We start from the raw sequence: 16586 nt of genomic DNA on the forward strand, positions 1-16586 counted from the left end.
GTTTACCTCGCCTGGGCCGGTTCACTTCAGTGGAGATCCCTCCGTGTGCCAGATCGCGCACATCCACGTTTTCCAGTGTCTGTGTCTGCGCAGACACAATTTCTGGCGTCTGTGCGTGCGCAGATGCGATTTCTGGTGCCGTGAAAGTGAGTCACCACACTTTGCCGGTTTAGTGCAGCGCGTGAGGTCTCACTGAGTGGGCGGTTCAGTTTGGGGGTTGCTCGTGGGCCAGTTAAACGACCTCCATGGGCCTCTTGTGGCCCATGGGCCTTAGGTTGCTGATCCCTGCTCTTGAATAACATAATTGTGCAGTTGGTATACAGCTTGCCATGTGGTTATGCTGGAAACTTTTGAACAAAAAAGGAGCAACATTTAAAGTACAGTAATTCTGTAGCGTAGCACTTGCATACGTGGTTGGTTGGAGAAATAGGAGATGTGTTGCCTTCAAAGAAATAGGAATGTAAAGAATAATATTAGCCTAAGCCTTGGGGGTGAGCTTCTAGTCCCACCTACAAGTAAGGGACAATATTAAAGAAGAAGCTTTCATCTGTTGAAGTTCAAAGTTAAAATAAATCTGCATGTGTTGTGACTTTAGTTGAGCCCTTTGGTGAAAGCAGCAGAGGACTGGGAACATTCAGACAGGTTGATGAGATGAGACCAGCCAGAAGATTTTGTTTGCTATCTCCTGTATTTTCAGCTCATTTGAAAATAACTTATAAGTAGTGGCTTTGGCTTCTCCAGGCTTATTTTAATTTTTGCTTCTGCCAGCATTCTGTCTTCAAAGCTCCTACCAAAATAGAACCTGCCCATTCCTCATTGGTTTAAAGAGGGAAAAGTTTCTTGTTAGTTTCTTGTTACCTAATATTAGCTTGGAACTACTGGCCAGAACATTTAAGCATTCAAATATAAAACATCCTTCAGAAGATCCTTTGAAAAAGGATCTCACTTTGAAGTTTGGTCTCTTGTACTGTGTTCACTTAGCCACTCGTGATGCAAATACCTTTGAGACAAAAAGAACCATCACTGTTTGAAAATATAACACTAGAAAGTTGAATAGCTGCTACTGGAAAGGACTCTCAACTAACAATTGCAGTAATAATGTCTGGGCTAAGATTTTCAGGAATTAGGAATTTTTAAAATTGCCCATTCTGTAGACTTTCCTCCAATGCTTTGGAAAAGCAGCTAAATATGCTTGTTGGTAAAATATGTCATGTGTCTGTGTTAGAAACGTGGAAGTTATTCTATTAATGCCATAAAGTCAGTGCATTTTTGATGACAGTATGGCCCAGTTAACATTAACCTGTCATTTTACATTTTGAATCTGCTGTCTTGTCTGTTAACATTGAGGATATAAAGGCACAGGTGGGTTTTTGCATTGACTTGTGCATGCATATCCATACGTATGTACAGCGAAAGGAGTACTTCCTTACAGGTGTTCTTTAAACTGATTATTGTTGCATACGTAACTGCATTAATTTGTAGGGTTAGATTTATAGAACGTGCTTAGTGTTGATAATAACACTTTTATATTCCAGATGCTATGAACCTGGAATTCAGTGGAAAATCTTTATAAGATTGTTAATGAAGTTTCCTTGTGTTTACTCAGTGTTGCCTGGACGATGAAGTCGTGATAAATACGGAATCTTCAGAGCAATCTGTTAATTTAGGGAAGCAGCAGCTTTAAGTTAATTAATATGGGTGTGTTACTTTTAAGCAGTGACCCCACACCACAGAACCTTGTTTAGCACATGTGTCAAGGTGTATGCTGTGAAGCCTCCACGCTCCCCATATTTATGAACTTAAAGCCACTAATGTCACCTTGCATTTGGCCCAAATCCTGCCGCTGGTGCAGCTGCCCACTAATTCAACCTTGGATCAAAGCCCAATATGGAGTGGCAGTAGCTGAAATTGCTATCAACTCTTACTGGCTTTTTAATACGTTGTTGGCATGAGTGCCATGATACCTGTTCTGGTAATGTGGGAATCAGAATAAACTCATTACTGAAATGACTGGGTGCATTTTTTTTGTTTTTAGGTATACCAATAACTGTGCCACCGCCAGGTATATTTATCTGTTTTAGTAGTATGAAACATAATGTGAATGCAATTTTGGTATAGGGGGACAATCTGCCACTTCCCTTTTTAAAATTTTTTTTAAAATGTACTTTGATTTCTTTGGAGAAAATAGCTAAAATTCAGAAATAGTTTTTAATTGCCAGGTAAATATATATAATTGAAGAATTGGATAAAATAAATGGAATAGAATAACTATGCTAAGTATAAGATTGCAAGGATATGATGTAAGAAAATAATGGTTTAACTTTGGGCATGTCATTCCTTTTCACTGTTATACAGAGTTATCTTAATATATATATATACACAGCTTGCATGTACTGGGTTTTTCAGGCGTTAATTAGCAGTGATAAGCTAAGGCAACTTCTTTGTTTCTCAAATATTTCAGGCTTCCCTCCCCCACCTGGAGGACCACCACCTTCCCTAATACCGACCATAGAAAGGTAAATTTCAGTTTGTAGAATGATCTCAACTAAGCACGTTTTCCCTGCATGCCAAGCAAGGTGTGGTTATTGCTTCAAGTTTAGAGAACAGCTGGGCATGGCTCTTGATGTGCTCATGCCAACAGCCTCTGATGGCAGTGGGTGAGGAGGAGAAGATCTATTGAGTCTGTTACAGGTGCAGAAACATTGCAGGTCCAGGGCTACTTCTCCTTACTTGACCTTGGGCTAAACTTGTAAGGAGGCAAAAGCAGAGAGGGTAAGCATTAGCAAGGAGAGCTGTGGTATATATTATCAGCCAGCAAAATTTTTTTGATGCTTTGTTTTGTTTAATTTTTAGTGAAATGATTGCTTATTGGATTGGTGGAAGCGCTAGGGAAAATAGTGACTAGCTATCTCTGTAACTGCTCTTGCATTTAGTATTTTTTCTGGAAGGTCTCTAGACCCTCTTCCAATAGACAGAAAAAAAATAATCCTCCCATCTGAGTTATTTTGAAGGCTCCAGGTGATTTTCAGGTTGTCCTTTCAGTTAGATTAAGCACTCATCATTTTGCTTAAGATGGTTTTTCTTGCTCCTTTGGGCACTCTTCCCTACAGAGTCTGAACTTTCATTGCCTTATGTACAATCAATCGCCTGTAGAGTTTAGTCCCTGTCGAGTCCTTTTCTCCTGCCCTGCTTCCTGATTGCCACATTTCCAACATACTTTTTTCTTACACAGAATGATTTTGTTCTTCCTTACACTTCTAGTTGAATGAAGTTCTCCATAAACCTAAGAGGCTGATAAACATTGCTTAAGGTTTTCATTATTTCGTTTCTAAAACCACAGTCCAAAAGTATTTTATAAAATATTAAACTGTTTTCAAGAAGAAAAATAGCACTCATCTAAGTATGATAGATGAGGTAAATATAATTAATTCAAGATATATGGGGAGTAATAAAACATATAATAGAAAGTAAATTAAACCATACATATCTTTTTTAGCCTTAGTATTTTACTTATTTCAGCTGATATTTTCCCCATTCAGCTGAAACTTGGAGAATGTGAAGTTAAATAGGATGCAAGTATATTTTTACTTCCCAGCAGGAGTGCTGCTGTTCAGCATCCATGTCTTCCAGCTATGCTGTTCTCCAGGATGCTGTAAACCAGAGCTAGATCCACCCTTGGCCCAATTTCCAGTGCATGCATGCTGGGGGTGGAGGTGACTACTATTCCCCAAACATACAGCACACAGAAAACACACTAGACAGGCATACATACACACCTCTCCTCAGGTGATTCATGCAGATCATCTGAGAAGGGGTTTTACTTGCCCTCTTTTCAGGACAGTCATCTGATGAGTGGAGCAGTTTGCATCCTCAGCCCAGCACTGTGATGAGGACACAAACAACTCCATCCCCACGTAACTCTGCGCCCCCAGTGCTATTGCCACCTGGAAATTGAGCTGGTGGGGAATGTATGGTGAGCTTGGGGGTTCACCCCTGTAATGTAAGCTATAAGGAGCTTAAATAAGGCATCCCACTTCTCCTTTCTTCCATAGGTGTCCCTGCTCCCCCAACAGATTAAGCATTTATTATTTCATGGCTACTGAACATGGTCACACATCATTGGGCCATGGGAGGGGGCTGCCTCCTAATTTAAAAAAAACAACCACAAATTTGTACTTTTTGCTCCAAGCATACTGATATAGCTCTCTTGTTTCTCAGTGGCCCAATTTTGGCTCCATTTCTGTCAACATTTATCATCTGAGTTGCCTGTTAGTGTGTATGATGAATAGCAGTCTCATAAATAATGATTTTATATGGCAGACTGTCCAACTGGGACCTTCATTCACCCTGTCCCTTGTAGTAAATAAAATAAATGTGTGGATGAATTTGCCACGTTTGATTGCTTGCGGGGCAGGATAGATTCCTGGCCACATCAATCTGTGTAATGTTTTGCCTGTGCAGATCTAACATGATTATAGCCACTGCTGAGCTGCACAATAAACACTCCTTCCAGTGGCATAGAATCATAGAACTGAGTTGGAAGGGACCATGAGGGTCATGTAGTCTAACCACCTGCAATGCAGGAATCTTATGCCTAATGTGGGGCATGCAGGGTTGGTTGGTCCAGTTGGCCAGATTGTCTTCTGTCATCGCACCAGAGCTGAAAGCACAATATGTGTAGAGCGAGAGGCAAAAGCTACAGTCACTCCAAATTACTTTGGCAGATATGACATGATGGTGATGATTTTATTACCCAACCTTTACCCTGAAGTCTCAGGGTGGGTTATAGTACTTTAAAATACAACATAAAAAATAATTTCCACTCACAAAAATACGGTGGGCCGAAAAATATATATCAAGTGTCAAAGACCAGCATATTGTTGGCACCTGTCTCTCTCAAGAGGCAGTAGATACCAGTCATACCACTGCGTTAGCACCAGTCATACCACTGCGTTAGCAGCACTGAAATGACATCCCTGTGGCGGAAGCCTGGGCAGTGTGAATGGAGGTCCTGGGCTGCCCAGACGACAGGACCCCTCTCTTGGCCTCACTCATGCAGTCCAAAGGAAAGCAGAGCAGTACATAGCTTGGCTGCAGGTGTTGGTGGAAGGAGGCGTACAAGGTGCCATCCAGACACCGCCACTCCGGATTTGTGTAGGGTTTACCCCTCAGCCTTTTCTTCTGCCAAAGACATCCGGCAAGATAGTGGAGGTTTAGGATCAAAGGTAACAAATCAGATACAGTGGTACCTCGGGTTACAAATGTTTCCGGTTACAATACTTTGGGTTATAGACTCCACTAACCCGGAAGTAGTACCTCAGGTTGAGAACTTTGCCCCAGGATGTGAACGGAAGTCATGCGCCGGCGGTGCGGCAGCAGTGGGAGGCCCCATTAGTGAAAGTACGCTTCAGGTTAAGAATGGTTTCAGGTTAAGAACGGACCTCCGGAACGAATTAAGTATGTAACCAGAGGTACCACTGTAATGTTAAAAATCACTTCACTGACAACAGAGAGGCTATTGCACACTGACTTTTAAAGTATCACATGAATGATTACATCCCTGGTATGACAAGTATCATACCCTATCAGCTTCAGTAACCAGAACTGGCTATTTTAAATGGTAAGATGAATTTATTGTGTGCTTCTCTTTCAACAGTGGACATTCCTCTGGCTATGATAGCCGCTCAGCTCGGGCATTTCCATATGGCGGTGGTAAGTGTCTTCAAAACTGCTTGAAAATGGGCTGACCAGGTGGCTACACTTTTATGTTCAACCTATGTTGAGTTAGCAGGTTAGCAGCTTGGTGCACAGCCTACTCTTTGAGACGCTTCTAACCTTTATTTTTATATGTAACCTCTTCCTCTTGTTCAGGATGCATTGATGCAAACAAGCTTCCTGTATAATAGTTTTTAATTCTTTGGAAAAAATGGTGCTCAGTTTCTGGTAAGCGCGTGAAGCTGGTAAGCATGGTGTATGACATATATTCTCCTTTGCACACATAAACAAATGCCATCTGCTGTGTTTGGTTCCTCCCTTGTTTTTAGTCAGGTATTTACTCTTTGTAGTTATTACAAATAAGAAGAAAAATATTTCACCAACCATTTTTCAACCTTCTGTTTATTTTCCTTTTAGAAATTGACAGGCAATAATGTTCAGTGTGCAGACATTTGGCTTAAGTGCAGGTTTTGATAGCAGTATTAATTAGAGATTTGTGTACTGTTAAGTTATAGAAGTAGTGCCCGGTCTCTCTCCCTCTCCCCCTCTTTCTTCCGCATCTTCATGGGTCAGATTAAAAGTACAGTGAATTTGTAGTGACCAAGCAGCAAGAATGAAGCTCCAGTAAAATGGGAGGAGTGTGTGGGTATGAATGAACAAACCAGAATTTTGCTTCAGGTAACAAAAAACAGATGATGCTCAGAATGACTTCTTTAATGGAAAGCAGATGCCTTTATTAATCTGTGCTCATGTGAAAGTATTGAAACTGCCTTCTCTGTCTTCCACATTTCGGAGGAGGTCTCACACTTGGTGCCTCTATCCTCAAACAACATATATTATGAATTCTTAAGTGTAATGTGAAGCACACATAAGGGCTGGGTTACTTTTCTGTGCAAGTGCTTTTGGAGGAAGCTGACTGGGAGAATGTGTCGCTTCAGAATAGGACATCTACAGAAATTATCCCCAAGCACTCATGAAGAAAACATAACAGATCTTAAAACTGGCATCAAACATCACATTCTGAGCACTGATTCAGATGTGTAGACCACAAGTTTCGCATGGGTAGGATGGTGTTTGAAACAGCATGGGTGTGACACTGTCTTCCACATTATGCTCTTTGGGGAACTAGGTACAAAGAGGGGCACTTCAAAATTATCAGAATTATACATTGTAAACAACACTGTCACTTTTTTGGCATGGAATATGTAAGAGTCCCCAAAGTACGACTAATACTGGAAGCATTTTATTCCATATTTAATTCTGCGTATTTTAGTTTAGATGGGAATGCCATCTTAAATTCTCATAGAGTTGCTTCAGATTTAGATGAGAAAGGGAAGGAAGTTTAGTTTTGGGGCCTGATCTGTGAGAATACTGCTCTTCCTGCAGCACAATCCTATTCATGTCTACATAGAAGTAAGCCCCACTGAGTTCAGTTGGGCATCCTCACAGGTAAGAGTATAGAATTTCATCCTGCCTTTGCTCATCTACCTTTTTTCATATACACTTCCGGCAGCCCTTTGATGTTTTTGACGATTATTTCTGTAAGCTATAAAGGACCAACTAGGATTCATCAAACATGTTTTCTCTTGACAAATAACCACAGGCAAGAACTCAGTGATAATGTGTTCGTAGCCTTCTTACATGTGAGTCTTAAACTGAATAGATTTGTTGGAGCTGAAAGTTGCCTACACGGTTCTCCTTCTGCTTGTTTAATCCCCATAACAACCCTGTGAAATAGATTAGGCCAAGAGGCAGTGACTAGGTCACCAACTCCATGGCCAAGTGAGGATTTGCATCTGGTCTCCCAGGTCCCAGTCTGACATCATAGGTGCCAACTCCATAGGGCTGAGGTGTCTTCAACCCCCCCCCCAAGTCTGTTGGGATAGGGTTGAGCCCCCTTCCAATCTTGAGAGGTTGGGCCTTGTGGCAGCGGGTCTCGCAGCTATGACAGAAGTCCTCACTGTGCCAGGCCTCGTGGCAGAAGTGGAACTCGCAGCAGCAGCGGGTCTCGCAGGGGCTCACTGCAGTGTGCAGCGTGCGTTATGTCACACGTGTGTGTCGCATGCTCAAGCAGCGGGGAACCCCCCCCCCAATGTCTGGCAGAAGTCAGCACCTCTGTCTGATTTCCTAACCATTCTTCCTCATGTTGACCTGTCTGACGTAGATAGTAGAATCAGTATTGCATTTCTCTTTGTCCCTCTGTTGCTGCCTGGTTTCCTCACCACCAGGGTCTCATCCTGTGGCTTGGCACACTAGCCCCAAAATCTTGCATTTATCTCAGCTAGTATCTCTTCTTGCAAGAAGCAGAAAGGAACTTCAGTTAAAAATAGAAGCAGTCATAAAGCCTAAGAAGTTACACAAGTTTCAGGTACTTCAGAGCACTGAAAGACTCTACTCTATTTTTTTTTAAGTTTCTTTAAAAAATAGTTTCTATTCTTTCTTCCTTGACTATATTTTGTATGTCTCGCAGAACTGAACCAAGTGCAATTATTTTTCCCATAATATATTTTTTTATTGAATTTCCAAATTTTTGTAAATTTACTTCAGAATAAATAGCTACATTATTTCATGTATTGACTCCCCACCCACACCTCCACAGTGTTTTTATTCCAACTCTCTATATATCAAATTATTGTCTGTTACCAGTATCCCTCTAATACAATAACTTTGTCATTTTCTTTTCTTCTGCTACTCCTGTCTTGAATCTTGCCCGTGATTTCATTTGTTTTCCAAATAGTCCAAAACGGTCTCCATTCTTCTACAAAAAGTTCATCGTTTTGATCTCTTCATATTGCTGTTGGCTTTGCCAAGTGTAATTAGTTTTTTAATGGTTGATGAGTCAGATTTAATGAGATTTAGGACTAAGATCTGCACTACACTTCTATTGATTGATGCCAGTTTTTTAATAAGATTTTATTAAGGCTTTATCATCGTACAATACAATAAAAACTAACCTAAATAAAAGCAGAAAAAGAGAAAAGAAACTGCAGATTCCTCTCTCAAAGGTAGATCTTAACCCTTGTCTCATACAGAAAAGGTGTGGTTGATGAATGCTACATCCATGACAGTATTGGAAGTTGGGGGAATTCGCTGTAAAGCCCAGCTATTTCTTGAAATTCTAGTTGTCTTCTTTCTTCTCTTCCACCACCCCCCAAATTAAAAACAAAAGCAAATCATAAAATGTTTTTCCTTCCTGTGATCATAAATAACATTTCTGTGGTGCAAGAAAATTACAAAAATACAAATTGTTCTGCTGTAGATTATAGGCGATGATGCTGGAAATTGTATTTCAGTAATTCTTTTTCTTCCACCATTTTCTTCTGTTCCATTTTCTTCGAGAATTTTTATATCCACCTTCCCCTGCACCTTTGCATGCTACAAATGGAGCCCTTGAATACAATTCACTTCAGAATCCTACTCTTGTTTCCCACCCCTAAGTTCAGCAGTTGTTAACCTCTCCAGCGCTCCTCCTGAGAGTCATTAGATGGAGCACTTGAAAGATTTATGCATCGGCATCACCACCATTCAGCAACAGCAAAGACTAATAATGTATTAATGAGTGAGGCTGCACTCCCAATTAACTGGTGTGAGGAAAGGAGTCTGGGAGTTATGAATTCCTGATGTTCAGGCATTCCTGTTCCCGAGAGGAGAGGCAAGCAGGCACTTTGCTCTATTTCCTAACTAAGCAGGGGCTTAGTTATTGTCTCCCTAACCCTCTTAACGTTAGTGGGGAGGAATGGGAGGGATGTTGCTGGGGCTATGCTAGAATTAGTAGTTTGAAGATGGCAGCCTAATATTTGCATCCTAAGCACCCTGAGCTTGAGGAGGGTGAGGTTGCTGGAGCAGGGAACTGGCCAAGGGGAGAGAAGCCACCATTGGGTGTGGCCTGGATGCCTCTGGACCATGCCACTCTTTGGAAGTAAGATCATCGGCTGACTCCCATGCTAAAGCATGGAACCATGGTTAAAGTGTAAAAACATGACGGAAGTGTGTTAGCACTGTAAGTAACTTCTGAGCCACACAGTACTTCTGCTAAATAGCCAGCGATGAATGGAAATGCAGAGCACTGGCCGAGATCTAGTAAGGCCTATGTGAATGCAAAAAGAATGTCAGGAGTGCACACTCTGGAGCTTCACCATCACTAGAAATGTTTCTGTAATTGGAAGGCACGCTGAGGTGCTAGATCCCTTTTCTTTTTCGATAAATCCCTCTCGTTTGAGTAACACACACCTTACCAGAAGGTTTCAACTGATAGCGGTTTCAATTTCTGACAACAACAAAAGCCCTTTTTCTTTTTTAGTGTCCACCTCAAATTAGCTTTTTATCTAAGTAGGTTATGCATTTCCACACAGTTCCCCAGTGACTAAAACACTCCTCACTGGTGTTTTTGCATGTTTCTTTGGCTTAAAATGCTCAGTGCCTAGTAATCTTTGAGCCTTTCCTTTTTCTGCACCACTTAGAATTTCAGTTTCAGAACCACAGTATTTAAAGATGCAACACTTTAAAGTAATAAGCACTTTTAAAGAAAGATCAGCTGTGATCACAAAATAATACGAAAACTTGTGTTTTAAATAAAATACCATTAAAACACTGCCAGGGAGCAATCCTTAACTGTATATGACTTTGTCTTTACTGCAGTGAATAGTGTTTGCTACTAAGAAAAGTAAGCAAGTATTGATACACAGCAGTTATCCAACAAACAGACTGGTATGAAATTAACCTGAGAGTTAATTGTTACATGTAGCATGCAAATAACAGGCCTAGAGTCACTGAACTTGCCTTCTAGGCTTCAGCTAAGCATATAAGATTGGATGCCATTGATTTCATATCACACTTTTCCACTGTTGTCAACTCTTTTTCTTTCTAATGCTGGTATTTTTTTTTTCCTTCTTTAGTCACCTTTCCGCACCTTACAGGTTCTGCTCCAACGTGGACTAGTCTCATGGACACAACCAAACAGTGGGATTATTATTCAAGAAGAGATAAAGAGAGGGAGAGGGAGCGAGACAGAGATCGAGAGAGGGATCGTGACCGTGACAGGGAGCGAGAGCGGACCCGAGAAAGAGAACGAGAGCGGGAGCATAGCCCGACTCCTAGTGTGTTCAATAGGTGAGTTTGAGGGTTACGTCTAATGCTGCTCGATGGTGGGAGTTTTGTGTCTGTACTAGAGACATACTTAAAGTCAGTATGCAGCTGTGTATTCTCAGGGAACAAGGGGTGGGGCTCACATTTTGTTTGTCGTTGGAACCGTAGCCAGCAATTTCAGATGCAAACCAGAAGTATGACAATAAGTGGTACATAACAAATGCTTTGCAGGCAAATTGTGCTGAGCTGATGATTTTTGTTGTTAATTCCTGGGAAGGAATCGGCTCTAAGCATTCAGAACATTAATAATAGAAGGGCCTAATGGGTTTGAGTCCCCTAACCATCATTTTACAGCTGAAGTTCCAGCAGTAACTGATTCCAGTCTGAAACTTTTAATTTGTACTGCTTTGTGAGTTCAGTTGTTCTGGGATGAGAGCTCTGAATACCTGAGGAGGAATAAAGTACTGTTTGCTAGCAGTTTCAACTATGCCATTCATCCTGTTAAGCAATACCAGGGCTACAATACAGTGGCTGCAGTATTACATAAACTTCAGCCCCTTTTGTTTATGCAGCAGTTAAGCCTCACATTTCCTCTGTCCGGTGATTGTTGAATACCATTTTCACATGGCAGTATCTTGATACTATTTCTAATCATTTTTTGTTCTGCCTTCCACTTCAAAATGTTTTATGCATTGGGTATTAAATTGGGTTTTAAAAACCATTGTTATAGTTTTCCCTTGTAGGTCAGCAAAACAAGTTTGCATGATCTTCGTTAACACAGGGGATTAAAAAAATTGCTATGAGTGTTAAAGAATTGACTTGGAAGTATAAGATGAAGATGATGATGTTTTGTTCATATAAGACGTGTGGGGGGGTGATATTTTGTGTGTGTTTTGTGTTACAAATTACTGGGTCAGTGTGTTAGACGTTAAGATCAATTTAACATCTGTTTCTTAGGCAGCTTGATTGAAGGCCAGAAAAAGCCTGGTCATTCAAGGGTGCTTGAAATGAGCCTTAATGTTTTCCAGGCCCAGAGAAGTCTCTGTGTTGCTGCCAGACTTATCAGTCAGGGAAGGGGTGGGGGAGAGGAGTGGGGTTTTTTATGTGACTAAATTATCCAACATCTGCAGTAAAGCTGCTGCCACATGGCGATGTGAGAAAGCAGGGGAGCCTTGGTCTAGTAAAAACTTGATTAGGGGAGTAACAGGGAAAGTGGGAGGCTTGAGAACATGTAGATATGACACCCTTGAACAAATTTTGCTTCATCGTTTAATAGTCCTGTTTTTAACAATTATTCAGCGGCTTACAAAAACATTGTAACAAATGAATAAAGAAAGGGGGTGGTGGAATGCACACAGACTTTTTACCATTTATAAGTGAATACCCTGACACTGGTGTACCAGTATAGCTTTTGGTCTTGTAGAGAAACTTAAAAATTAGCATCCACAAGCCATGAAATGTAGCATCTGTTCTTCACATCTCTACTCTCACACTAGAAATGGTGGCATGTCTGAAAGGAGTCTGGGGAACTTGCCTTTACTGTGCCTTTTGTAACCTGCCCCCCCCCCAACACTTCGCAATTAAATTATGGAATCGATAGCTCAGTTGGTTAGAGCATCGTGCTGATAATGCCAACATTGCAAGTTCAGTCCCCATGCGGGACAGCTGCCTGCATTGAAGGGGGTTGGACTAGATGATTCTCAAGTTCCCTTCCAACTCTTAGGATTCTATGAAATTAGTTTTCAATTCAAACTAAACAAGATGTCCATTTCACACTGAGCGGTATGTGGTGCACAATTTCTATTTTTAGGCAGTAACCTTACAGGGTCTTTGGAAATGGCTTCCTTCAGAAAATAAATGTTGGACCCCTGTTGTTATAATTAAGTGGAGTTCATCCCACCCAAAAAGAGTCTATTTACTGTGACCCTTGACAACTGAGAGATATTTTTAGTACCTCAATATTCTTTTGCCTGTCATTTGTTTTAAACTGATATTAGACTGTATTTTTAAATTGCTGTAAGGACCTTATTTATTTATAAAAAATACTTGTATATCACAATTTCATTTTAAAACCCCCAAAGTGGTTTATAATAATGCATCCATGTGTGAGCCATTTGTGCAATGGAAAACGCAAAGGATTTATATATATATATTTCTTGGGGACTTTAATGGCATACAGTGCGACCCTTCAGTCTTTATGTCCAACTCTTTAATGTTATGCGTACATAATGTATCACAGTAGCCTAGAGCCTCCTTGGCATGGAAGGGAAAGACCAGGATTGAAAGAACAGTAGAACAAGTCAAAGTAGCCTTTGTCCCTCTTGAAGAGCAGCTGCTCAGATTGAGATGATACACAAGACGGCTCTCCCCTTAAAGTTTAGGGGATTAAAAAAGAATGAGTCAGTTTCAAGGTGCTCTTTAAATCCTGGCCATAGATCAGTTGAGATAAATGGCAGATCAGAGAAATGTGCCATTATAGCCAAGGTGCAGGTCCTTAATTTAACACTGTGTGAGTACATAATAATTTGTGGGTAACTTCAATCTCTGTAGTCACTTCAGATATTGTTGGAAGATGTGAAGGATATCAGCTTGATAGATTGCTGCTTGTTTTAACAAATACAAGATTCTCAATGTAGTGTACTACAGGTGATATTGATCATCCCATGGCCGTGCTGGCTGGGGCTGATGGGACTTGGAAGTCTTAACAACATGTTGAATTCACCACAGTGGCTACTTTTAGGTCAGCATCATGGTTGGAAAGGGTCTTGTGGGTCTAGTCAACATTCCATCCTGCTTAATGCAGGAAATGCACAGTAAAGCATCCCTAACAAAACACACCTAACGTATAGAGATGTCCAGTCTCAGTTTGAAGACCTCTAGTGAGCAAGAGCCCACTAGTACCTTTCTAGCTAATTGGGTCTGTTGTCAAATTGCTCTTGCCATCAGGAAGTTTTCCCTCCATGCTCAGCCAAAATGTCTTGTGTGCACAGCTTGAACAGCCACTATGTGTACCCAGGCATCCCAGGGGGACATAACTTTATTCTTTTTCATTTGTAGTTGATCCCAAAGATTAGATGTATACTGGCCAACAAATGTATTTGGATAACACTCAATGTTAAACATGATATTTTGAATTTTAATTGCAAGTTTAACTGAGTAAAGTGGTGAGCCACTTATTTTTTTGTTTGGGGAACTTTCATTCTTTTAATTTAGCAGATGGAAACCTTTACTGCAATATGAAGAAACAGATCACATTCCTTATTTCTTTGATGGCATATTAACTGCTTAGCAATATATTTGGTACTCTGTGTCCTGAGATTTTCAAAGGGGCCACGAATATTTCTCCTTTATTAAGAGTTAACTGTCAGACCGACAGTCTCTTCTACTGTTCAGCAGTACAGTCATCCAAGACAACAATTTATTTGTAGGTAATGAAATCTGATTTTACTAATGTTGGTATTTTTGATTCCTTAAAATACATTTTCCATTGTCAGGACTGTACAATGGTAGTTTCACACTGTGTTAGATTACAAATTCCCATTTTGGTAATACCTTCGGTAGGAAATTGTGTTCTGCTGATTGTAGAAATCACATGAACCACCTGTATTTTCTCTGTGCCTGGGAGGAGACAAAGATTATTGATGCTCCTTTAGCATTTGATTGTCTGTCTGCTGAATGTTTTTATTTTCTTGCTAGTGATGAGGAGCGATACAGGTACAGAGAATATGCAGATAGAGGCTATGAACGGCATAGAACAAGCAGAGAGAAAGAAGAACGACACCGAGAAAGGAGACATCGAGATAAGGAAGAGACCAGACACAAGTCATCGCGAAGGTTAGCTCTTTAATAATCTTTGAAGTAATGCTGTGTGGGATGATTGAAGTGTCATGGGAAGACCTTGTCTATTGATGTGCTGCTTTTTAGTTGCTGACATTTAAAAATAGCCAGAAGTTGAGAATATGCCAGTAGGATATTAGCCCTTGTGTCATATGACCAGGATATAAGTTTCAGCCATGGGTGATGGATTATTAGGATTTCTCAACCAATTGCATATTTTAGTTGATGCCCTAGAATAGATGTTAAAGGAAAGCCTCCGCAGCCGCAATCTCTGTGTTCTCTTTGGGCAGCGTGAACATTGGGAGTCACTTGGGCAGAGCGGGGAAGAGGTGGCATTGCTGCCTCCACCAATGGCAGTGGGCTCAAACCTTCCAAGGCGAGCTACTACTAGCAGCAGTGTCAGCTGCTGATGCTCCTGGGGGGGGGGCGCAGTTAGTTGGGGATTTGCAAGCCTGAGGTTCTGGAAGCTGCCAGACAGTGCCCATCTCAGGCATTGATCCTAGATGTACCAATGACACCAATTGAAGCCTGCAGTTATATTTATTCTATTGTGTGAGAAAGGAAACTAAAAGGCGAGCTTAGATTACTAGAAGTTGATCTTGGTCACCGAGCAACTCTTCAGATCATTGTTGCAAACCTATTTTAAGGCTGCCTCTTAAATGTAGTACTTTCTATGTAGAATCCCATTAAAAATCTCTGTTCTCCTTGACCAACCAACTCTAGCCCTATAACGTTACTTTGATTATGTGATGGCAAAGATTTTCATTGCTGCTATAGGTGCCAGACAACCCGCCCAGAGTAAATGTTGGCAGATGGCGGAATCTAATACTGACAGGTTTTTTTCTTCACTCCCTTTCTGGTTTTAATTTGCCCATGCTTAGGGGTCACGTGGTGATGCCATCACATGTACTTAATCCTGTGACATCATCAAGCTAATTATTTAAGAAGTAGCTTCCGTTCAGGGTGGCGCACTGAGCTTGAGACTCCCATTTAATAGCTCTGTGTCTCATTTCTTTTTCTTGTCCCCGCTTAGTAACAGCAGGCGTCGCCATGACAGTGAAGAGGGAGACAGCCACAGGAGGCACAAACACAAAAAATCAAAAAAGAGCAAAGAAGGAAAAGAGTCGGCTGGTGGCGAGCCTGCCCCGGAACAGGAAAACATGGATGCTACTCCTGCAGAATAGGCATGTGTGGTTTTTGTCTACTTGCTTAAATTAGTGCCAGAAATAGATGGCTCTCAATCCTAATTATTTTTTCTGGGTCTAAAAAAATTGCTCTTCATCTTGTTCTGTTAGCATAAAGCGTAAGTTTAATTTGGAATTTTGAAAATAAAAAAAGCATTTTTCATGTTAAAACACATTGTTTTGTCTTGCCTACGCAACTAGAAAAAAGGACGGTAACATAAGGTACACATGGAGAATTGTGCTTGTGCACTGTTACACAAGCTCCATCAAAGTGCAGTGTGCAGATGTAATGCAGAGGGGTTTTTCCCAAAGAGTAAAGAAAGTGACTATACCACAAATGTGTCCCATCTGATCAACATACACAGATCCTAGTAGAATGAATTGGAACCAACATTTGTTTTGGCTCTTCAGATGGATGCTGTTATGTAACTCTTTAATTTTTAAAACAGCCAGATCTTCAAATAAGTCTGAGTCTTGGCTACTACTGTACAGTACTAAGTAGCCTTTGTATGTGATGCTTCCCTGTTCTCTTTGATCTCCACTAGTTTCCCCCTCAGCTACTTGATCCAGGTAAACAAGGCAATTTCTCCTCCTTTTCTCTGTCTATGCTGGTAGCTTGCTACACCTTCCCTCCTTTCATTATTATGTTGATTCAGAACTGACCATCACAGAAGATTGTGAGCAAAACTGAGTAAAATAGGGCAGAACACTCGGTTCATGCCACAAATTAGATCCACCGGGGAGAAATGAATTTTTGGTGCTTTT

At 40.9% G+C, this 16586-nt stretch overlaps 1 protein-coding gene across 4 annotated transcripts in view; it reads left to right on the forward strand.

The window, feature by feature from the left end:
• Positions 1 to 15992, forward strand: part of FIP1L1 (factor interacting with PAPOLA and CPSF1) — a 34216-nt gene extending 18224 nt beyond the window's left edge. For 2 of the 4 annotated variants that reach the window (XM_081926534.1, XM_081926532.1), the window contains 6 exons: positions 2036 to 2062; positions 2462 to 2516; positions 5657 to 5712; positions 10611 to 10824; positions 14497 to 14634; positions 15671 to 15992. In XM_081926534.1, coding sequence (XP_081782660.1) covers positions 2036 to 2062; positions 2462 to 2516; positions 5657 to 5712; positions 10611 to 10824; positions 14497 to 14634; positions 15671 to 15821 — 641 coding nt within the window. In that variant the 3' untranslated portion in view covers positions 15822 to 15992. The remainder of the gene's footprint in view (positions 1 to 2035; positions 2063 to 2461; positions 2517 to 5656; positions 5713 to 10610; positions 10825 to 14496; positions 14635 to 15670) is intronic. The other 2 variants (XM_081926531.1, XM_081926533.1) reach the window with 1 other exon arrangement.
• The last annotated feature ends 594 nt before the right edge of the window (positions 15993 to 16586 follow it).

Source organism: Podarcis melisellensis (genome assembly GCF_964234715.1).
Source record: "Podarcis melisellensis genome assembly, chromosome: 9".
NCBI lineage: Eukaryota > Metazoa > Chordata > Lepidosauria > Squamata > Lacertidae > Podarcis > Podarcis melisellensis.